Source organism: Tachyglossus aculeatus, chromosome 10, assembly GCF_015852505.1.
Source record: "Tachyglossus aculeatus isolate mTacAcu1 chromosome 10, mTacAcu1.pri, whole genome shotgun sequence".
Lineage (NCBI taxonomy): Eukaryota > Metazoa > Chordata > Mammalia > Monotremata > Tachyglossidae > Tachyglossus > Tachyglossus aculeatus.
This window is the reverse complement of record NC_052075.1, coordinates 2,399,326-2,424,263: the sequence shown is the minus strand read 5'-3', so window position 1 is coordinate 2,424,263 and position 24,938 is coordinate 2,399,326. Positions and strand designations below refer to the sequence as shown.

General features: G+C 48.9%; 1 protein-coding gene across 1 annotated transcript in view; it reads left to right on the top strand.

Moving 5' to 3' along the window:
- The window catches only part of KANK4 (KN motif and ankyrin repeat domains 4), a 52,722-nt gene that overhangs the window by 3,618 nt on the left and 24,166 nt on the right, over nt 1-24,938 (top strand). Inside the window, exon 2 of the mRNA XM_038752521.1 lies at nt 15,442-15,534. Coding sequence (XP_038608449.1) covers nt 15,519-15,534 — 16 coding nt within the window. The 5' untranslated portion in view covers nt 15,442-15,518. The remainder of the gene's footprint in view (nt 1-15,441; nt 15,535-24,938) is intronic.

Sequence of the window (24,938 nt, the reverse complement as noted above, 5' to 3'; positions counted from 1 at the left end):
TGGCTCAGTGGAAAGAGCCCGGGCTTTGGAGTCAGAGGTCACGGGTTCAAATCCCGGCTCCACCAACTGTCAGCTGGGTGACTTTGGGCAGGCCACTTCACTTCTCTGTGCCTCAGTTCCCTCATCTGTAAAATGGGGATGAAGACTGCGAGCCCCCCGTGGGACAACCTGATCACCTTGTAACCTCCCCAGCGCTTAGAACAGTGCAAAGCACATAGTAAGCGCTTAACAAATACCATCATTATTATTATTATTAATCCCCATTTACAGATGAGGTCACCGTGGCCCAGAGAAGTGACTCACCCAGGGTCACACAGCAGACAAGTGGTGGAGCCGGGATTAGAACCCATGACTTTCTGGCTCTCAGGGCCGGGCTCTATCCACTAGGCTTTGCTGTTTCTGAACTCAGCTCAACGCCCTGTCCGGGACGGTGCTCAGAAATGGCGCTGGAGGAAGGAGGGAAGGGGCTTTCGGGGGCTGTTGTTGGGCTACGTTTGTAGATTTTCAGCTCCCTGTGGGCACGAGTTGGGTCTACCACCTCTACTGTACTAAGACTACTACTAATAATAATAATGATGGTATTTGTTTAGCGCTTACTATGTGCCAAGCACTGTTCTAAGCGCTGAGGGGGTACAAGGTGATCAGGTTGTCCCACGTGGGGCTCACAGTCTTAATCCTCATTTTACTGTATTGTCCTTTCCCTTGTCTTACCATGTGCCAAGCACTGGGGTAGATACAATAATAATAATGATGGCATTTGTTAAGCGCTTACTATGTGCCAAGCACTGTTCTAAGCACTGGGGGGATACAAGGTGATCAAGTTGTCCCACATGGGGCTCACAGTCTTAATCCCCATTTTACTGTATTGTCCTTTCCCTTTTCTTACTATGTGCCAAGCACTGTTCTAAGCGCTGGGGTAGATACAATAATAATAATAATAATAATAATAATAATAATAATGGCATTTGTTAAGTGCTTATTATGTGCCAAGCACTGTTCTAAGCGCTGGGGGGATACAAGGTGATCAGGTTGTCCCACGTGGGGCTCACAGTCTTAATCCCCATTTTACTGTATTGTCCTTTCCCTTTTCTTACTATGTGCCAAGCACTGTTCTAAACGCTGGGGTAGATACAATAATAATAATAATAATAATAATGATGGCATTTGTTAAGCACTTACTATGTGCCAAGCACTGTTCTAAGCTCTGGGGGGTTACAAAGTGATCAGGTTGTCCCACGTGGGGCTCACAGTCTTAATGCTCATTTTACTGTACTGTCCTTTCCCTTTTCTTACTATGTGCCAAGCACTGTTCTAAGCACTGGGGTAGATACAATAATAATAATAATGATGATGGCATTTGTTAAGTGCTTACTATGTGCTAAGCACTGTTCTAAGCGCTGGGGGGGATACAAGGTGATCAGGTTGTCCCACGTGGGGCTCACAGTCTTAATCCCCATTTTACTGTATTGTCCTTTCCCATTTCTTACTATGTGCCAAGCACTGTTCTAAGCGCTGGGGTAGACACAATAATAATAATAATAATAATAATGATGGCATTTGTTAAGCATTTACTATGTGCCGAACACTGTTCTAAACACAGTCTTTTAGACTGTGAGCCCACTGTTGGGTCGGGACTGTCTCTATATGTTGCCGACTTGTACTTCCCAAGCACTTAGTACAGTGCTCTGCACACAGTAAGCGCTCAATAAATACGATTGATTGATTGATTGGGGGGATACAAGGTGATCAGGTTGTCCCACATGGGGCTCACAGTATTAATCCCCATTTTACTGTATTGTCCTTTCCCTTTACTTACTATGTGCCAAGCACTGTTCTAAGCGCTGGGGTCGATACAATAATAATAATAATGATGGCATTTGTTAAGTGCTTACTACGTGCCAAGCACTGTTCTAAGCACTGGGGGGATACAAGGTGATCAGGTTGTCCCATGTGGGGCTCACAGTCTTAATCCCCATTTTACTGTATTGTCCTTTCCCTTTCCTTACTATGTGCCAAGCACTGTTCTAAGCGCTGGGGTAGATACAATAATAATAATAATAATAATAATGATGGCATTTGTTAAGCGCTTACTATGTGCCAAGCACTGTTCTAAGCGCTGGGGGGAGGGATACAAGGTGATCAGGTTGTCCCACGTGGGGCTCACAGTCTTAATCCCCATTTTACTGTATTGTCCTTTCCCTTTTCTTACAATGTGCCAAGCGCTGTTCTAAGCGTTGGGGTAGATACAATAATAATAATAATAATAAGGGCATTTGTTAAGTGCTTACTATGTGCAGAGCACTGTTCTAAGCGCTGGGGAGGATACAAGGTGATCAGGTTGTCTCAAGTGGGGCTCAAGATTATCATGTTGTCCCACGGGGGGCTCACAGTCTTAATCCCCAGTTTACAGAGGAGATAACTGAGGCCCAGAGAAGTGAAGTGACTGGCCCAAAGTCACCCAGCTGACAAGTGGCGGAGCCGGGATTAGAACCCATGACCTCTGACTTCCAAGCCCAGGCTCTTTCCCCTAAGCCACACTGCTTCTAGGGTTAAGACTGTGAGCCCCACACAGGACAGGTGTCCACATGGTTTGTTTTGTTGTCCGTCTCTCCCTTCTAGCCCGTGAGCCCGTTGTTGGGTAGGGACCGTCTCTACATGTTGTCGACTTGGACTTCCCAAGCGCTTAGTACAGTGCTCTGCACACAGTAAGCACTCAATAAATACGATTGAATGAATGAATGAATGACAGGGGCTGTTTCCAACCTGACTACCTTGTATCTACCCCAGCGCTTAGAACAGTTCCTGGCACATTGTAAACGCTAAATAAATACCATTTTAAAAGAAAATTACTCTAGCCCCTGTCTTCCCACTAGATTGTCAGCTCCTTTAATAATAATAATAATAATAATAATAATGATGATGGCATTTGTTACACGCTTACTATGTGCAAAGCACTGTTCTAACCGCTGGGGAGGTTACAAGGTGATCAGGTTGTCCCACATGGGGCTCACAGTTCTAATCCCCATTTGACAGATGAGGTCACTGAGGCCCAGAGAAGTGAAGTGACTTGCCCAGAGTCACACAGCTGGCAAGTGGCGGAGTCGGGATTAGAACCCATGACCTGCGGCTCCCAAGCCCAGGCTCCTTCCACAGAGCCATGCTGCTTCTGTGCCCTAACCTTAACCCTAAACCCTAAAGAGACCGTCTCTATATGTTGCCAACTTGAACTTCCCAAGCGCTTAGTACAGTGCTCTGCACACAGTAAGCCCTCAATAAATACAATTGAATGAACTTGTACTTCCCAAGCGCTTAGTACAGTGCTCTGCACACAGTAAGCGCTCAATAAATACAATTGAATGAATGAATGAACTTGTACTTCCCTAGGGCTTAGTACAGTGCTCTGCACATAGTAAGCGCCCAATAAATACGATTGAATGAATGAATGAATGAATGAACCCTTCTTTAGGGCAGGGACCAAGCCTGCTGTTGGTTAGGGACCCTCTCTATATGTTGCCGAATTGTACTTTCCAAGCGCTTAGTACAGTGCTGTGCACACAGTAAGCGCTCAATCAGTACGATTGAATGAATGAATGACTAGAAAGTCTGTTGTAGTCTCCCAAGTGCTTAATACAGTGCCCAGCACACAGTTGGCGCTCAATGAATACTATTGATCGACTGATGTGAAGCAGGGTGTACGGAGAGGATACATTTGTGTAACTCCAGGTGTGTCTTCTAGACTGTGAGCCCGTTGTTGGGTAGGGACCGTCTCTATATGTTGCCAAATTGTACTTCCCAAGCGCTTAGTACACACAGTAAGCGCTCAATAAGTACGATCGAACGAACGAATGGATTTCAGAGGGGTTTAGTAATAATAATAATAATAATAATGGCATTTATTAAGCGCTTACTACGTGCAAAGCACCGTTCTAAGCACTGGGGAGGTGACAAGGTGATCAGGTTGTCCCACAGGGGGCTCACAGTCTTAATCCCCATTTTCCAGATGAGGAAACTGAGGCCTGGAAAAGTGAAGTGACAATAATAATAATGATAGTGTCATTTATTAAGCGCTCATTATGTGCAAAGCACCGTTCTAAGCGCTGGGGTGGTGACAAGGTGATCAGGTTGTCCCACAGGGGGCTCACAGTATTAATCCCCATTTTCCAGATGAGGGAACTGAGGCCCGGAGAAGTGAAGTGACTTGCCCGAAGTCACCCAGCTGACAGTTGGCGGAGCCGGGATTTGAACCCATGACCTCTGACTCCAAAGGCCGGGCTCTTTCCCACTGAGCCACGCTGCTTCGGTTTAGCGGATTCTGCATTGACACGGCGCGGTGAGCAGGCAAGGAGGCCGCGCTAGGTGGGACGGATTGATTGGATATAATAATAATAATAATAATAATGGCATTTATTAAGCGCTTACTATGTGCAGAGCACTCTTCTAAGCTTTATTTTACTTGTACATGTCTATTCTATTTGTTTTATTTTGTTAGTAGGTTTGGTTTTGTTCTCTGTCTCCCCCTTTTAGACTGTGAGCCCACTGTTGGGTAGGGACCGTCTCTATATGTTGCCAACTTGTAATAATAATAATAATAATAATAATAATAATAATAATGGCATTTATTAAGCGCTTACTATGTGCAGAGCACTGTTCTAAGCTCTGGGGAATTTACAAGGTGATCAGGTTGTCCCACGTGGGGCTCACAGTCTTCATCCCCATTTTACAGATGAGGGAACTGAGGCCCGGAGAAGTTAAGTGACCTGCCCAAAGTCACACAGTTGACAAGTGGTGGAGCCGGGATTTGAACCCATGACCTCTGACTTCAAAGCCCGGGCTTTTCCCACTGAGCCACGTACTTCCCAAGCGCTTAGTACAGTGCTCTGCACACAGTAAGCGCTCAATAAATATGACTGATGATGATGATGATGACGACGGGGGAGGAAGAAAGCAGTTCTGGACTTTAGATTCCGCTTCCAGGATTTGGGTGGAATTGAATGTTCCTCTTATGTCCTCCTCCGGGAGGAATTCTCCCGCTCGCTCCCTTCCTCACGAGGAATTTCCGTGGGGCTTTGGAGCGCGGGGTGAAAGGCGGGCGTGCACTGCAGCTGAACGCTCATTAGCTGGAGAATAAAGTCCTTTTTTTCCTTTTTCTTTTTTTAAAAAAACCCCATCTGAATCCTCTCTGTGTTCTTGTTTGCTGCATATTTCATTAGGGGTGAGAAGGGCGACTTTAACAATGAAGAATTTTCTTCTGTCTTGGTCAATGCCCAGATTCAGTTACTCCGAGACGTGTCACCCAAGCAGGGGAAGCAGTGTGGCTCAGTGGAAAGGGCCCGGGCTTCGGAGTCCGAGGTCCTTTTTTTTAATGCTATTCGTTAAGCGCTTACCACGAGCCAGGCACTGTTCTACATGCGGGGGTAGACACGAAGTCATCAGGTCGGACACCGTCCCTTTCCTCCATGCGGCTAACAGACTAAATCCCCATTTTACAGCTGAGGGAACTGAGGCCCGGAGAAGTGAAGTGACTTGCCCGAGGTCACGCGGCAGACAAGTGGCGGAGACGGGATTAGAACTCGGTTCCTTGCGGCCCCTAGGCCTGTCCTCTAGCCACTGGGCCACCCTGCTTCTCTAATAATAATGATGGCATTTGTTAAGCGCTTACTATGTGCAAAGCGCTGTTCTAAGTGCTGGGGGGATGCAAGGTGATCAGGTTGTCCCATGTGGGGCTCACAGTCTTCATCCCCATTTCACAGATGAGGTAACTGAGGCTCAGAGAAGTGACTTGCCCTAGGTCACACAGCCGACATGTGGTGGAGCCGGGATTCGAACCCATGACTTCGGACTCCAAAGCCCGGGCTCTTTCCACTGAGCCACGCTGCGTCTCTAGCTTCTCTATTGATTGACAACTGGCGTTTAAGGCGGTTTCACCTGCTCCTTACCCTGTCTTCTAACTCTGCATCTCCTCTCAGGGTGGTCTAGTGGATAGGGCGCGGGCTTTGGAGTCAGAGGTCATGGGTTCGAATCCCGCTCCTCCACGTGTCAGCTGTGTGACTTTGGGCAAGTCGCTTCACTTCTCTGTGCCTCAGTTACCTCCTCTGTAAAATGGGGATTAAAGACTGTGAGCCCCACACGGGACGCCGTCATTATTATTATTATTACAGTGCTTGGCACGTAGTAAGTGCTTAACAAAAGCCACAATTATTATTCTTATGATGATTATTCATAAGGCCGAGTACAGGCCCGGAAGTCAGAAGGTCGTGGGTTCTATTATTGGCTCCACCACTTGTCCGCTGGGTGACCTTGGGCAAGTTACTTCACTTCTCTGGGCCTTAGTTACCTCATCTGCAAAATGGAAATCAAGACTATGAGCCCCCCGTGGGCCAGGGGCTGTGTCCAACCTGATTAGAGAAGCAGCGTGGCTCAGTGGAAAGAACCCGGGCTTTGGAGTCTGAGGTCATGGGTTCAAATCCCGGCTCCGCCGCTTGTCAGCTGTGTGACTTTGGGCAAGTCACTTCGCTTCTCTGGGCCTCAGTTCCCTCACCTGTAAAATGGGGATGAAGACTGTGAGCCCCCCGTGGGACAACCTGATCACCTTGTAACCTCCCCAGGGCTTAGAACAGTGCTTTGCACATAGTAAGCGCTTAACAAATGCCATTATTATTATTGTTATTATTATTATTATTATTTGGACAAGCCACTTCACTTCTCTGTACCTCAGTTCCCTCGTCTGTAAAATGGGGATTAAGACTGTGAGCCCCCTGTGGGACAACCTGATCACCTTGTAACCTTTCCAGCGCTTAGAACAGTGCTTTGCACATAGTAAGCACTTAATAAATGCCATTATTAGAGCATGGGCCTGGGGGGGGTGGTCAGAGGGACCTGGGTTCTAATCCTGCTCCACCACATAATACTAATAATAATGATGGCATGTATTAAGTGCTTACTATGTGCAAAGCACTGTTCAGGTTACAAGGTGATCAGGTTGTCCCACGGGGGTCTCACAGTCTTCATCCCCATTTTACAGATGAGGGAACTGAGGCCCAGAGAAGTGAAGTGACTTGCCCAAAGTCACACAGCTGACAATTGGAGGAGTCGGGTTTTGAACCCGTGACCTCTGACTCCAAAGCCCGGGCTCTGTCCACTGAGCCACTCTGCTTCTCTGAGTGACCTCGGGCAAGTCACTTCACTTCTCTGGGCCTCAGTTAGCTCATCTGTAAAAGGGGGATAAAGACTGTGAGCCCCATGTGGGACAGGGACTGTGTCCAACCCAATGCGCTCGTATCCACCCCAGGGCTTAGTACAGTGCCTGGCACATAGTAAGCGCTTAACAAATACCACGATTATTATTGTCACTCTCCCTGGTGGGGTCTTTCTGCTGCGGGGTTTCTGTTCCTCCAAATTACAAATCCTTAAGTCTCACATCCTACTTTTGAACGGCTTTATCTGGGAAGGGCTGGACCTTGGTTCTAGGAAGCAGCTGTCCATCGTTCGTTCATTTGATCCTATTTATTGAGCGCTTATGGTGGGCAGAGCACTGTAGGCTGACTTTAGTCAATCAGAAGCCACCCTCAGGACTTAAATAATAGTATTAGTAACATTGGTATTTATTGAGTTCCTTCCGAGTGCACCACTAAGCACTTGGGAGAGGCTATGGAAGCCCAAGACATACTTTTTTTAAATGATCATTGGGTTTTTTTTGGTATTTGTTAAGCGCTCACTATGTGCAAAGCACTGTTCTAAGCGCTGGGGAGGATACAAGGTGATCAGGTTGTCCCATGTGGGGCTCACAATCTTAATCCCCATTTTCTAGATGAGGGAACTGAGGCCCAGAGAAGTGAAGTGACTTGCCCAAAGTCACACAGCTGACACGCGGCGGAGTAGGGATTCGAACCCATGACCTGTGACTCCAAAGCCCATGCTCTTTCCACCGAGCCACGCCTACTATATGCCCAACACTGTGCTGAGCACTGGGGTAGATTTAAGGAAATCAACTTCGGAGTGCACCACTAAGCACTTGGGAGAGGCTATGGAAGCCCAAGACATATTTTTTAAAAATGATCTTTTTTTTGGGGTATTTGTTAAGCGCTCACTATGTGCAAAGCGCTGTTCTAAGCACTGGGGAGGATACAAGGTGATCAGATTGTCCCATGTGGGGCTCACAATCTTAATCCCCATTTTCCAGATGAGGGAACTGAGGCCCAGAAAAGTGAAGTGACTTGCCCAAAGTCACACAGCTGACACGCGGCGGGGTCGGGATTCGAACCCATGACCTGTGACTCCAAAGCCCATGCTCTTTCCACCAAGCCACGCTTACTATATGCCCAACACTATGCTGAGCACTGGGGTAGATTTAAGGAAATCAACTTCGGAGTGCACCACTAAGCACTTGGGAGAGGCTATGGAAGCCCAAGACATATTTTTAAAAAATGATCTTTTTTTTGGGGTATTTGTTAAGCGCTCACTATGTGCAAAGCGCTGTTCTAAGCACTGGGGAGGATACAAGGTGATCAGATTGTCCCATGTGGGGCTCACAATCTTAATCCCCATTTTCCAGATGAGGGAACTGAGGCCCAGAAAAGTGAAGTGACTTGCCCAAAGTCACACAGCTGACACGCGGCGGGGTCGGGATTCGAACCCATGACCTGTGACTCCAAAGCCCATGCTCTTTCCACCGAGCCACGCTTACTATATGCCGAACGCTGTGCTGAGCACTGGGGTAGATTTAAGGAAATCAAGTTGGCTGCAGTCTCAGGGGGCTCAGTCTCAATCCCCATTTCACAAGCGAGGGAACTGAGGCACAGAGAAGTGAAGTGACTTGCCCAAGGTCTCAAAGCAGGCAAATGGCGGCTCCAGGATTAGCACCCGGATCCTTCTGATTCCCGGGCTCACGATCTACCCGCTAGGCCGCACTGCTTCTCCAGGTCTCATTTCCTACCCACAAGGAGCTTACACTCTCACATTATCTCCCGGGAGAAAAAACACCAAAGTCGTCAGGACCTCAGAAGGAGCCCACTGTTGGGTAGGGACCGTCTCTATATGTTGCCAAGCGCTTAGTACAGCGCTCTGCACACAGTAAGCGCTCAATAAATACGACTGAATGAAGGAATGAATAGTTTCTAGTTGTTCAGTAGCGGACCCTCCAGTTGAAGGTCTTGAAATAAGATCCACAGATGTGTGCCCCCTTAAGAAACCTGCGGATTCCAAAAAGTTTTCTTTTCAGTTTAGATGTCCACTATGTGAACCAGTTATATTCCCAGGGTCCGGGGATTGCCTGGCATTTGGTATTATTATTATTAATTATTATCAATTATAATTATTTATTATCATATGTATAATAATATCATATATATTTATATATAATTTGTAATTTATATATAATATAATATAAAATAAATATATATTTATATATTATACATATATGTTTATATATATTATATATTTATATATATAATAATATAATACATATATAAATTATAATTTATAATTATATATAATTTATAAATATAAATATATTATATATATTATAATTATTATTATTAATAACAATAATAATGACATTTATTAAGTGCTTACTATGTGCAAAGAATTATTAAGCACCTCCAATGCTTAACGAGAAGCAGCGTGGCTTGGCGGAAAGAGCCCAGGCTTGGGAGTCGGAGGTTGTGGGTTCTAATCCCGGCTCCGCCACTTAGCTGTGTGACTTTGGACAAGTCACTTTGCTTCTCTGGGCCTCAGTTGGCTCCTCTGTAAAATGGAGATTCAGAGTGTGAGCCCCACCCGGGGCAACCTGCTAACTCTGTATGTCTCCAAGTGCTCAGAACAGTGCTTGGCACGTAGTAAGGGCTTAACAAATACCATTGTTATTATTATTATTGTTGGGACGCAAGTATCATCGTCCTCATTTTGCACAAAAGGGGCCCCGGTCGTCTGAGGCGGGATGGGGTCAGGGCTCCACGTTCCTTATTGTTCATTCAATCATATTTATTGAGCGCTTACTGTGTGCAGAGCACTGTACTAAGCGCTTGGGAAGTACAAACTGGCAACATATAGAGACAGTCCCTACCCAACAGTGGGCTCACAGTCTAAAAGATAATCATATTTATTGAGCGCTTACTGTGTGCCGAGCACTGTACTAAGCGCTTGGGAAGTACAAGTCGGCAACCTATAGAGACCAACAACGGGCTCACAGTCTAGAAGGGGGACAGACAATGAAACACAACATGTAGACAGGTGATAAAATAATGTTTCCTTCCTGGTTACCACGTAAGACTCAATTTTGGCAACGCTTTTGCAAAATGTTCATAATCTACGACGGTTCTTTCAAGGGAGAAAGAGTCCTACGACGGCGACACCCAAACTTACCTTCTTTTCCTTGACACCGTACGAAGCCCAACTTGCAAAAATGGGTTCAGTTTCGATCTCAAATTTGAGAGAGGGGCATTTATCCCCACTCTCACGGGGAAGGTCGGATCCCAGAGAGCGGCGGACCCACGGCCCTCAGCTGGCATCCTCGGCGCAAACGCTGCGTCCTGCTAGTCGAGCGAGGGACGCGGCAACGAAGAGGGCCGAGCGGCGTGTCCTTGTCCCCTCCTGCCAGGCCGCCCCGTCTCGTCCATCTCCGACCCGGGGCCCTCCGGGGCAGGGAGTGCGGGGAGGTTGGAGGAGCCCATCGTGGGGTCATTTCGGCGGCTCCTCTCTCATTAAGTGACTTCGGGCAAGTCACTTAACTTCTCTGGGCCTCAGTTCCCTCATCTGTAAAATGGGGATTAAGACTGTGAGCTCCCTGTGGGACAACCTGATCACCTTGTATCCCCCCCCAGCGCTTAGAACAGTGCTTTGCACATAGTAAGCGCTTAACCAATACCACCATTATTATTATTATTATTATTCCCTGTCCGTCGGCATCCGCCGCCTCTGAGCGGGCGCAAATCTGAAATAATAATAATAATAATGTTAGTATTCGTTAAGCGCTCCGTAAGCCCGCTGTTGGGTAGGGACCGTCTCTATATGTTGCCAACTTGTACTTCCCAAGCGCTTACGCAGTAAGCGCTCAATAAATGCGATTGAATGAAGGAATGTGCCAAACATCAGGGAGGTTACCAGCTGACCAGTTTGTCCCATGGGGGGGCTCACACAATTTTAACTCCATTTTCCAGATGAGGTCACTGAGGCCCAGAGAAGTGAAGTGACTTGCCCCCAAGTCACACAGGTGACAAGTGGCAGAGCCGGGATTCAAACCCATGACCTCTGACTCCAGAGCCCGGGCTCTTTCCACTGAGCCACGCTGCTTCTCTTCACTGAAATGTAGATTCAGTGTCTACTAGGCCGCCTGGCAGGTTGCTGGATCACCGGGAGAACTGGGGGACTTCAGGAATCGCGGTTCCAGCTCAGCCGCTCGCACTGGGGCGGATTTAATGATAGCATTTATTAAGCGCTTACTATGTGCAAAGCACTGTTCTAAGCGCTGGGGGGTTACAGGGTGATCAGGTTGTCCAAAGGAGGGCTCACAGTCTTAATCCCCATTTTCCAGTTGAGGAAACTGAGGCCCAGAGAAGTGAAGTGACTTGCCCAAAGTCACACAGCTGGCAATTGGCAGAGCTGGGATTTGAACCCATGACCTCTGACTCCAAATAATAATGATGGCATTTATTAAGTGCTTACTATGTGCAAAGCACTGTTCTAAGCGCTGGGGGGATACACGGTAATCAGGTTGTCCCACGTGGGGCTCACAGTCTTCATCCCCATTTGACAGATGAGGGAACTGAGGCCCAGAGAAGTTAAGTGACTTGCCTAAAGTCACACAGCTGACAAGTGGCGGAGCCGGGATTTGAACCCCTGACCTCCGACTCCAAAGCCCGGGCTCTTTCCACCGAGCCATGCTCTTTCTCTTCTGGATTTGCAGCTTGGCTCGGCGGAAAGAGCCCGGGCTTTGGAGTCGGAGGTCAGGGGTTCGACTCCCAGCTCCGCCACATGTCTGCTGTGTGACCTCGGGCAAGTCACTTCACTTCTCTGAGCCTCAGTTCCCTCATCCGTAAAATGGGGATGAAGACTGTGAGCCCCACGTGGGACAACCTGATCACCCTGTGTCCCCCCCAGCTCTTGGAACAGTGATAGTAAGCGCTTAACATATGCCATCATTATTATTATTATTATTTTAGACTGTGAGCCCACTGTTGGGTAGGGACTGTCTCTATATGTTGCCAGCTTGTACTTCCCAAGCGCTTAGTACAGTGCTCTGCACACAGTAAGCGCTCAATAAATACGATTGATTGATTGATTGATTGATTTGACGAGTGAGGGGCAGGGGCCACCACGGTGACCCGGAGGTGTTTCCGCAGGGTGAGAAGCTAAGCGGGGCCTCATCATCATCATCATCATCAATCGTATTTATTGAGCGCTTATGGGGATACGCCTCACGAGTCATTTTCTTCTCAAATGCCATCTGCGGGGAGGCAGACGGGGGGCTTCGTGCCAACGGCAAGTCGAGGCGGTCACAAGCAGGATAGCGGGGCGTGGGTCCGGCTCCGGGACTTCGGCTCGGCTTCCGGCCTTCCCTGGAGGTGAAACCAGGGCAGGAATCAGACGCCCACTGTCCGGCTGCTGACGTCCAGCGGTTGGCATCCCGCGGGGCGTCCCGATCCTCCCGGCCCACGCCGTGGGGTGGAGGGGAACGAACTAGTCACCCCGAGACTTCAGCCTTCCGGAGAGTTCTCCTTTCGGAGCCAAGCACTCCCAACCCGGCTGCTGCATCCCAGGCGTGGACGGGAAGCGGCGGCGGAAAGATAGGGCGCTGGAGAGCGTGACGAAGGATCGATGTGCCGTCGATTTGGGATGAACAATCCCTTTGTGTGCCGTCGCAGAGTGGGACGGTTCGGAGCGGGGAACGGTCCGGGTTCTCCCGGTGGCCCCTCACCTACGTTCGGGCTTGGCATCCGTTCCGGGAATGCGGACGGGGCTTTGGAAGCCGAGGTCTACTTCGGGTGATCCAAGAAAGGACGGGCAGCGGAGGCCGGGCGACGAGGCGGTCGGGGTGATTGGGAGTTGCTATCCGGAGAAGGCGGCCGCCAGGCCTGGCGGGGGAGGCCGTGAGGATGCCCTGGCACGCGGCTGACTGGAAGCTCTAGGAATTTTGTGTGTCGGGGAGGGGAAGCAGCAGGGAGGTACGTCAAGATTAGACTTTGAAGCCAATCCGCTTCAAATAAAAATCCAAGATGCTGTTTATCTTGGCTCTCCGCCCGCCCAAGAATGGCTGTTGGATAATGAGGGGAAAGGACGGGGGCGGCTCCGAAGGACAAAATAGGAGAACGCCGAAGTTTGCTTTGGAAGCCCCTCTCCGGTGGCCCCCGATTCAGCTTCCTGTCGAGCCCGTCGGACAAAATGGCGCTTTCTAAGGAATGGGGGAAAGGAGAAAGAGGGAGGGAGTTTTTTCCAGGATTTCCCGGCCTTCCCGCCAGGAGCCCAGCCTGGGGTGGCCGAGGCGGAAAACGATGGTTGGGTCTTGGGCCTCGTTCCCGGATCGACCCCGGATGGGATCGTTGCTCTCGCTTCTTCCCTCCCTGTTGGACTGGGGGCCTCGTGTGGGCCAGAGACCGCGTCGGAACCGATCAGGCTGTATTCAATCAATCAATCAATCAATCAATTGTATTTATTGAGCGCTTACTGTGTGCCGAGTACTGTACTAAGCGCTTGGGAAGTACAAGTTATTCAGCCCCCAGCTTGATGTGCACAGCTTTAGGAAGTGCTGGATAAATTCATTCATTCATTCATTCATTCTTAATTATTGAGCACAGAGCACTGTACTAAGCGCTTGGGAAGTCCAAATTGGCAACATATAGAGACGGTCCCTAACCAGTAACGGGCTCACAGTCATAGTCCAGATTATTACTAAGCGCTTGGGAAGTAGAAGTTGGCAACATCTGGAGAACGGTCCCTACCCATCAACGGGCTCACGGTCATAGTCTAGAAGTCGGCACCTAGTAAGCGCTTAACAAACCTTACTATGTTTCCAGCTACGCCCTCGCCGGCTCACGGCGGCAATTTTTCAGCGCTTAGACCTGATAATACTAATAATTCTGGCATTTATTAAGCACTTACTATGTGCCTGGCACCGTACTAAGCGCTGAAAATAATAATAATAATGGTATTCGTTAAGCGCTTACTATGTGTCGAGCACCGTTCTAAGCGCCGAGGTTGTCCCACGGGGGGCTCACAGTCTTTCATCCCCATTTTTCAGATGAGGTAACTGAGGCCCAGAGGAGTGAAGTGGCTTGCCCAAAGTGACTTTGCACATAGTAAGCGCTTAACAAATAACCATCATTATTATTTTTACCTCATGTTGGTAAAGCGGGGGGATACGTTGAGGGGGTCGCCTCCCCACCCGCCCCTCCACAACGATCCCTCGTTCTCTCGCCCCAACCCGGGGACGGGAGACCGACCGGACACCAGGGAATCTCATCTCCCCGCAGTGGCGTCTCCAGGAGGGATGAAACAGTCTTCTAGACTGTGAGCCCACTGTTGGGTAGGGACCGTCTCTAGATGTTGCCAACTTGGACTTCCCAAGCGCTTAGTCCAGTGCTCTGCACGCACTAAGCGCTCAATAAATACGATTGATTGATTGATTGATTGAGAGGAGTTGGCATGCTGGGAGGCTGCGTGGGTGGCCATCCCCATCACACCCCACTCAGCCGCCAGCGGGAGAGTCCCATGTCCCCCTTCTAGACTGTGAGCCCACTGTTGGGTAGGGACCGTCTCTATATGTTCCCAACTTGGACTTCCCAAGCGCTTAGTACAGTGCTCTGCACACAGTAAGCGCTCAATAAATACGACTGAATGAATGAATCTCCATTTCATTTCCATCTGGAAAATGGGGATTAAGACCGTGAGCCCCACGTGGGACAGTCTTCTAGACTGTGAGCCCACTGTTGGGTAGGGACCGTCTCTATATGTTGCCAACTTGGACTTCCCAAGCGCTTAGTACAGTGCTCTGCACACAGTAAGCGCCCAATAAATACGATTGAATGAATGAATCTCCATTTCCTTTCCATCTGGAAAATGGGGATTAAGACCGTGAGCCCCACGTGGGACAGTCTTCGAGACTGTGAGCCCACTGTTGGGTAGGGACTGTCTCTATATGTTGCCAACTTGGACTTCCCAGGCGTTTAGTACAGTGCTCTGCACACGGTAAGCGCTCAATAAATACGATTGATTGAATGATTGATTGAGAGGGGTTGGCATGCTGGGAGGCTGCGTGGGTGGCCATCCCCATCACACCCCACTCAGCCGCCAGCGGGCGAGTCCCATGACTGTTGGATAGGGACCGTCTCTATATGTTGCCAACTTGGACTTCCCAAGCGCTTAGTCCAGTGCTCTGCACGCAGTAAGTGCTCAATAAATACGATCGAATGAATGAATGCCCAGCACGCTTCCACTCACACCTGTCCGCAGGGTTCCCGGCCAGCCGGCTCCCGGCCCGAGACGGACGAGACGGAGGCCCGACCGGCCGACCCGGGGCGCGCCCGAAGATGGAGAGGACCCACGGTAGGCCAGCCGCGGCCGGGACCGTCCGGGGGGCGCGTGGGGTGGCGGGGAGGGACGCCAAGGGGAGACCTGGCCTTTACCACCGTCTTGGTGGGAAACCACTTGTTGGGTGCCCAGGAGTGGGCTACACCCCGGGGTAGGTGGCAGAAAGTCGGATCCGGTCCAGTCCCCTTCCCCGGCGGGCCTCACGGCCCAAGAGGTGGGGAGAACGGGGATCTTATCCCCCTTTTACAGCTGAGAAGACTGAGGCCCAGTTTAAATGAGGTTGTGACTTCATTCATTCATTCATTCAATCGTATTTATTGAGCGCTGACTGTGTGCAGAGCACTGGACTAAGCGCTTGGTGGCAACCTATAGAGACGGGCCCGACCCGTCAATAAATCAATAAATCATCAATAAATCAATAAATACGATTGATGATGACCCAACAGCGGGCTCACAGGCTAGAAGGGGGAGACAGACAACATAACGGAACATGTGGACAGGGGGCAAGTCGTCAAAATAGGTAGAAATAAAGCGGGCTCGCAGTCTAGAAGGGGGAGACAGACAACAAGACAAAACATCTCGACAAAATGAAATAAATGGAATAAATATGTATAGGTAAAATAGATAAAGAGGAATAAATATGTACAAACATATATACAAGTGCTGTGGGGAGGGGAAGGAGGCAAGGAGGAGGGATGGGGGAGGGTGAGAGGAAGGAGGGGGCTCAGTCTGGGATAATAATTGGGATAATTATTATTATTATTATGATAGTTTGTACATATTTATTACTCTATTTATTTATTTATTTTGCTTGTACATATCTATTCTATTTATTTTATTTTGTTAGTATGTTTGGTTTTGTTCTCTGTCTCCCCCTTTTAGACTGTGAGCCCACTGTTGGGTAGGGACCGTCTCTATATGTTGCCAATCTGTCCTTCCCAAGAGCTTAGTACAGTGCTCTGCACATAGTAAGCGCTCAATAAATACGATTGATGATGATAGTTGCGGTATTAAGCACTTGTGATGCGTCAAACGCCCTGCAAAGCACTGGGACGGACCCAGGCTAATAATAATAATAATAATAATAATAATAATGGCTTTTATTGCGCGCTTACTATGTGCAAAGCACTGTTCTAAGCGCTGGGGAGGTTACAAGGTGATCAGGTTGTCCCATGGGGGGCTCACAGTCTTCATCCCCGTTTTACAGATGAGGGAACTGAGGCCCAGAGAAGTGAAGTGACTTGCCCAAAGTCACACAGCTGACAACTGGCAGAGCTGGGATTCGAACCCATGACCTCTGACTCCAAAGCCCGGGCTCTTTCCACGGAGCCACGCTGCTTCTCCAATCAGATCAGATCAGATCAGATCAGACACACGTTCCCTGTAGTCCAGGTAGGAGGGGGAGCGTCTATTTTACTCCCCTTCATATTAAATAGAATAGTCAATACGTCTGAGCAAAATAGAGTAATCAATCTGTACAAGCATATACAAACAAAACATATTAACAAACTAAAATAAACAGAACTTCCCAATCGCTTAGTACAGTGCTCTGCACAAAGTAAGCGCTCAATAAATACGATTGAGTGAATGAACGATGAGAGTGTGAACGAGCAGCGTGGCTCAGCGGAAAGAGCCCGGGCTTTGGAGTCAGAGGTCAGGGGTTCAAATCCCGGCTCCGCCAACTGTCAGCTGGGTGACTTTTGGGCAAGTCACTTCACTTCTCTGGGCCTCAGTTCCCTCATCTGGAAAATGGGGATGAAGACTGTGAGCCCCCCTTGGGACAACCTGATCAGCTTGTAACCTCCCCAGCGCTTAGAACAGTGCTTTTCACATAATAATAATAATGGCATTTATTAAGCGCTTACCTAGTAAGCGCTTAATAAATGCCATTATTATTATTATTATTGTTATTATTATTATTATTATTTGCAAGCCCTCTGCCAGGAAGACATCTGACCAAAAGCTTATAAATCAAAGTGCCATGGTGCCACCATTGGCTCCATCCAGCCCATCCATCTCACGCCGGGCACCCGGGCACCTGGAGAAGCAGCATGGCCTTCTTCTAGACCGTGAGCCCGCTGTTGGGTAGGGACCGTCTCTATATGTTGCCAACTTGGACTTCCCAAGCGCTTAGTACAGTGCTGTGCACACAGTAAGCGCTCAATAAATACGATTGAATGAATGAATGAATGAATGAAAGAGCACGGGCTGGGAATCAGAGGGCCTGGGTTCTAAATCCGGCCCTGCCGGCTGCTTGCTGTGTAACCTTGGGCACGACAGCGTGGCTCAGTGGAAAGAGCCCGGGCTTGGGAGTCGGAGGTCATGGGTTCTAATCTCGGCTCCACCCCTTCATCATCATCATCAATCGTATTTATTGAGCGCTTACTGTATGCAGAGCAGTGTACTAAGTGCTTGGGAAGTACTGTGTGCCTTTGGGCAAGTCACTTCACTTCTCTGTGCCTCGGTTACCTCATCTGGGAAATGGGGATGAAGACTGTGAGCCCCACGTGGGACAACCTGATCACCTTGTATCCCCCCTCAAGCGCTTAGAACAGTGCTTGGCACATAGTAAGCGCTTAACAAATGCCATCATCATTATTATCATCTCTGGGCCTCAGTTCCCTCAACTATCAAATGGGGATTAAATACCTGTTCTCCCTCATTCATTCATTCATCCAACTCAATCATATTTACTGAGCGCTTACTGTGTGCAGAGCACTGTACTAAGCACTTGGGAGGGGACAATACAATAATAAACTGACACATTCCCTGCCCACAACAAGCTTACAGGCTAGAGGATAATAATAATTCTGGTATTAGGTAAGCGCTTACTGTGTGCCAGTTCCTTTATCAAGCGCCGGGATGGATACAGCGTGGCTCAGTGGAAAGAGCCCGGGCTTTGGAGTCAGAGGTCATGGGTTCAAATCCCGGCTCCGCCAACTGTCAGCTGGGTGACTTTGGGCAAGTCGCTTCCCTTCTCTGGGCCTCAGTTCCCTCCTCTGTAAAAAATGGGGACAAATCCCGGCTCCGCCAACTGTCAGCTGTGTGACTTTGGGCAAGTCGCTTTACTTCTCTGGGTCTCAGTTCCCTCTTCTGTAAAAAATGGGGATTAAAACTGTGAGCCCCCCCGTGGGACAACCTGATCATCTTGTAACCTCCCCAGCGCTCAGAACAGTTTGTTGCACATAGTAGGTGCTTAACAAATACCATCATTTATTTTCATTTTTTATACAAACCCTATTTAGATTCTGAGCCCCAGGCGGACGGGGACTGTGTCCATCGCAGCGCTTAGAGCAGTGTTTGACGCAACGCAAGCCCTTAACAAATACCATTAAGACAAAACTGGAGAAACTGTATGCTTTTTCTCCGGCTTACGGACACTCGCCCTTCTGTTTAGGGGTGGACCAGCCAACCCCCCTAACTGCCCCTCTCCATCCTTGACTCTCCCTCCAATGACCCAGCATCGCCATTCCTCAAATTGCCCTTCTCATTCAGTCAATCGTATTTATTGAGCACTTACTATGTGCAGAGCACTGGGCTAAGCGCTTGGGAAGAAAAGTTGGCAACGTCTGACTCTTTCTCCATCTGACCCGGCCCCCCCGGCTCTCCCTTCTCCCTCCCTGCCTCTCCCGCTGACGACCATCCGACCCCCCTGACTCTCCCTCCGTGACCATGGGGGACTGCTTTTCCGTGAATTTATTCCCAACCCTTCTTGAATGTTCTCCCCCACCGGCGCAACTTCGCGCGGTAACGAATTCCATCTGTTTTCCATCTGCTCCGAGAAGAACCGTGTCCTCGGTTTCAAACCGGCCCCCTTCGGGTTTTAATGAACCTCTTCCCATCTTTCCCGCTCCGGTGGTGAACCGCAATTCCGCGTTGGGTCTTTCCACACCCTTGGCGGGTTTTTAGTCTCCAACCACGTCCCCGCTCGGCCTGCGTCTTTCCCAAGCGGGAGAGTTTTAACCTTCTTCGTCTCTCCTCCTACGGACGCGGCTCCCGGACTCCTCGTCTCTTTCTTTCGACTGGTCCGGTGACATTTCTGGTGACATTTGGGGTCAGACACACGGCTTCTAACACCGGGGTCCTGGTGGCTAGTAAACCCCCCCGTTCGCTAGCCGACCCTGACGGCTGGCTACTGGGAATTCGAGGAACGCCAAATGCTTCCCTCCCAGGCCCAGCCTGCCCCGTCTCCCATATCGCTGGTTCCGCTTCCAAGCTCCGATCCCTCAGGGGCTCTCTGTTGCCAACTTGTACTTCCCAAGCGCTTAGTACAGTGCTCGGCACACAGTAAGCGCTCAATAAATACGGTTGATGATAAACAAATAACTGAGAAGCAGCGTGTCCCAATGGAAAGAGAACAGGCCTTGGAATCAGGAGAAACGGGGCCTAACCCCGGCTCCGTGGGTAGGGACTGTCTCTATAATAATAATAATAATAATGGTATTTGTTAAGCGCTTACTATGTGCAAAGCACTGTTCTAAGCGCTCTATGTGTTGCCAACTTGTACTTCCCAAGTGCTTAGCGCAGTGCTCTGCACACAGCAAGAGCTCAAAAAATACGATTGATTGATTAATAATACTAACGATGGCATTTGTTAAGCGCTTACTATGTGCCGGGCACCGTTCGAAGCGCGGGGGTGGATACAAGTAAATCGAGTTTATTTATTTATTTTTTATTTATTTTATTTGTACATGTTTTATTCTATTTATTTTATTAATATGTTTTGTTCTCTGTCTCCCCCTTCTAGACTGTGAGCCCGCTGTTGGGTAGGGACCGTCTCTATACGTTGCCAACTTGTACTTCCCAAGTGCTTAGTCCAGTGCTCTGCACACAGTAAGCGCTCAATAAATACGATTGATTGATTGATTGATAATACTAACGATGGTATTTGTTAAGCGCTTACTATGTGCTGGGCACTGTTCGAAGCGCGGGGGTGGATACAAGTATATTGAGTTTATTTATTTATTTTTTATTTATTTTATTTGTACATGTTTATTCTATTTATTTCATTAATATGTTTTGTTTTGTTCTCTGCCTCCCCCTTCTAGACTGTGAGCCCGCTGGTGGGTAGGGACCGTCTCTCTATGTTGCCGACTTGTACTTCCCAAGCGCTTAGTACAGTGCTCTGCACACAGTAAGCGCTCAATAAATACGATTGAATGAATGAATGAGTTGGTTGCAGTCCCTGTCCCACGTGGGGCTCACAGTCTCAATCCCCATTTACAGATGAGGGAACCGAGGCCCAGGGAAGTTAAATGATTTGCCCAAGATCACACAGCAGACATAATAATAATAATGATGGCATTTATTAAGCGCTTACTATGTGCAAAGCACTGTTCTAAGCGCTGGGGGGATACAAAGTGATCAAGTTGGCCCACGGGGGGCTCACAGTTTTAACCCCCATTTTCCAGATGAGGGAACTGAGGCCCAGAGAAGTGAAGTGACTTGCCCAGAGTCACACAGCTGACAAGTGGCGGAGCCGGAAATCGAACCCATGACCTCAGACTCCCAAGCCCGCGCTCTTTCCACTGAGCCACGCTGCTTCCCGGGTGGCAGAGTCGGGATTAGAACCCATGACCTTCTGACCTTCAAGGCCCTACTGAGAGCTCACCTCCTCCAGGAGGCCTTCCCAGACTGAGCCCCTTCCTCTCTCCCTCGTCCCCCTCTTCATCCCCCCCATCTTACCTCCTTCCCTTTCCCACAGCACCTGTATATATGTATATATGTTTGTACATATTTATTACACTATTTATTTATTTATTTTATTTGTACATATCTATTCTATTTATTTTATTTTGTTAGTATGTTTGGTTTTGTTCTCTGTCTCCCCCTTTTAGACTGTGAGCCCACTGTTGGGTAGGGACTGTCTATATGTTGCCAATTTGTACTTCCCAAGCGCTTAGTACAGTGCTCTGCACATAGTAAGCGCTCAATAAATACGATTGATGATGATGATGATGATTCCTAGGCTCTATCCACCACACCATGCTGCTTCTGCGCGACCTTGGACAAGTCACTTCCCTTCTCTCTGCCTCAGTTCTCCCGTTCTCCCTCCTACTTAGACCACGAGCCCCATGCGGGACAGGGACCGTGTCCGGCCTAATTAACTTGTATCTACCCCAGCGCTTAGAACAGTGTTTGACACAGAGTAAGCGCTCAACAAATACCGTAAAAAACAACCAGGGTTTTCTTTCTTAAAGGGTTCAACAGCAACAATCGTTATACAATGCAGTCTTAAACGAGATCCAGAAATAAACAAGAGTCTCCATCTCTTCCATCTCACTTGGGCCTGATTCTAATTATAGTGAATTATAGTTTTTATTAGGCTCTCGCTATTTGCCAGCCCACATGCTAAGCACTGGCCTAGATGCGAGATAATCACAGCCTACGATCTGCAAGAGGCTCACGATCTAATAATAATAATAATAATTTTGGTATTTTGTAAAAATAAAATTTGGTATTTTGGTATTTGTTAAGCACTTACTATGTGCAAAGCACTGTTCTAAGCGCTGGGGGGGATACAAGGTAATCAGATTGTCGCACGTGGGGCTCACAGTCTTCACCCCCATTTTCCAGATGAGGGAACTGAGGCCCAGAGAAGTGAAGAGACTTGCCCTAAGTCACATAGCTGACAAGCGGCGGAGTCGGGATTTGAACCCACGACCTCTGACTCCAAAGCCCGGGCTCTTTCCACTGAGCCACGCTGCTTCTCCGATAATAATAATGAGGATGATGATTGTTGTTGTGATATTTGTTCAGTGCTTACTTGAGTGCCAAGTTAAACACTGAGGTACATATCTATTCTATTTTATTTTGTTAATATGTTTGGTTTTGTTCTCTGCCTCCCCCTTCTAGACTGTGAGCCCACTGTTGGGTAGGGACCGTCTCTATATGTTGCCAACTTGGACTTCCCAAGCGCTTAGTACAGTGCTCTGCACACAGTAAGCGCTCAATAAATACGATTGATTGATTGATTCAATACAATCAGATTGGACACAGTCTCTGTCTCATGGGGTTCACGTTCTAAAGCAGGGGAGAAAACAGGGATTTAATCCCAATGTTAGAGAAGAGGAAAGTGAGGCCCAGAGAGGGTTAGTGACTTGCCCAGGATCACACAGCAGGCCAGTGGCAGAGCGGGGATCGGAACCCGGATCTCCTGACCTCCGGTCCCGCTCTCTGGCCCAGAATTGTGGGATTCGTTAAGCGCTTACTATGTGCCAAGCCCTGAACTAAGCGCTGGGATGGACACAAGCAAACCGGGTTGGACACAGTCCCCGTCCCACGTGGGGCTCACAGTCTCAATCCCCATTTTACAGATGAGGCAACTGAGGCCCAGAGAAGTGAAGTGACTTGCCCACGGTCACAGAGCCGACAAGTGGCGGAGCTGGGATTAGAACCCATGACCCTCTGACTCCCGCCCAGGAGATGGCATGGACAGGGAAAGACAGGACAGAGAGGAAAAGTCGGATCAGAGAGAGAGAGTCAATCAATCAATCAATCAATCAATCAATCGTATTTATTGAGCACTTACTGTGTGCAGAGCACTGTACTAAGCGCTTGGGAAGTCCAAGTTGGCAACATATAGAGACAGTCCCTACCCAACAGTGGGCTCACAGTCTAAAAGGGGGAGACAGAGAACAAAACCAAACATACTAACAAAATAAAACAGGGCAGAGAGGGAAATGGAAATAAAATTGTGGCATTTGTTAAGCGCTTCCTATGTGCCAGGCACTGTACTAAGCGCAGGGGTAATAATAATAATACTACTAATGGCATTTATTAAGCGCTTACTATGTGTAAAGCACTATTCTAAGCGCTGGGGAGGATACAAGGTGATCAGGTTGTCCCACGGGGGGGGCTCACAGTCTTCATCCCCATTTTACAGACAAGGGGACTGAGGCACAGAGGTCCTCTGTTCACTAGACTGTGAGCCCATTGTTGGGTAGGGACCGTCTCTATACATTGCCAACTTGTATTTCCCAAGCGCTTAGTACAGTGCTCTGCACACAGTAAGCGCTCAATAAATATGATTGATTGATTGATTGTACTTCCCAAGTGCTTAGTACAGTGCTCTGCACACAGTGAGCAGTCACAGTGAGCAGTCAGCCCTCTCTTCTGCCAGACAAAACTATTTCTCCCTTATTGACACCCATGCCCATCGCCCCCGCCAGCTCTTCCGTACATTCAACTCCCTTCTCAGGCCCCCGGTTCCTCCCCCTCCTCACCCGCAACGATCTGGCCTCCTACTTCATTAACAAAATTAAATCCAACAGGTCCAACCTCCCCAAAGTCTCTTCCCCCCTTTTCTCCATCCCCCCGGCTCTCAACACTCTCCGCTACTCTCCCATCCTTCCCAGCGGTATCCTCAGAGGAGCTCTCCTCCCTCCTCTCAAGCGCTACTCCGGCCACCTGTGCTTCTGACCCCATTCCCTCTCATCTCATGATATCTCTCGCTCCATCCCTTCTCCCCTCCTTAACTTCCATCTTCAACCGCTCACTCTCCACTGGTTCCTTCCCCTCTGCCTTCAAACATGCCCATGTCTCTCCCATCCTAAAAAAACCCTCTCTCGACCCCACCTCACCTTCTAGTTATCGTCCCATATCCCTCCTACCATTCCTTTCCAAACTCCTTGAACGGGTTGTCTATACGCGCTGCCTAGAATTCCTCAACAACAACTCTCTCCTCAACCCCCTCCAGTCTGGCTTCTGTCCCCTACATTCCACGGAAACTGCCCTCTCAAAGGTCACCAATGACCTCCTGCTTGCCAAATCCAACGGCTTCTACTCTGTCCTAATCCTTCTCGACCTCTCAGCTGCCTTCGACACTGTGGCCCACCCCCTTCTCCTCAACACGCTATCCGACCTTGGCTTCACAGGCTCCGTCCTCTCCTGGTTCTCCTCTTACCTCTCCGGTCGTTCATTCTCAGTCTCTTTTGCAGGCTCCTCCTCCCCCTCCCATCCTCTTACCGTGGGGGTTCCCCAAGGTTCAGTGCTTGGTCCCCTTCTGTTCTCGATCTACACGCACTCCCTTGGTGACCTCATTCGCTCCCATGGCTTCAACTATCATCTCTACGCTGATGACACCCAGATCTACATCTCCGCCCCTGCTCTCTCCCCCTCTCTCCAGGCTCTCATCTCCTCCTGCCTTCGGGACATCTCCATCTGGATGTCTGCCTGCCACCTAAAGCTCAACATGTCGAAGACTGAACTCCTTGTTTTCCCTCCCAAACCTTGCCCTCTCCCTGACTTTCCCATCTCTGTTGCCGGCACTACCATCCTTCCCGTCTCACAAGCCCGCAACCTTGGTGTCATCCTCGACTCCGCCCTCTCATTCACCACTCACATCCAAGCCGTGACCAAAACCTGCCGGTCTCAGCTCCGCAACATTGCCAAGATCCGCCCTTTCCTCTCCATCCCAA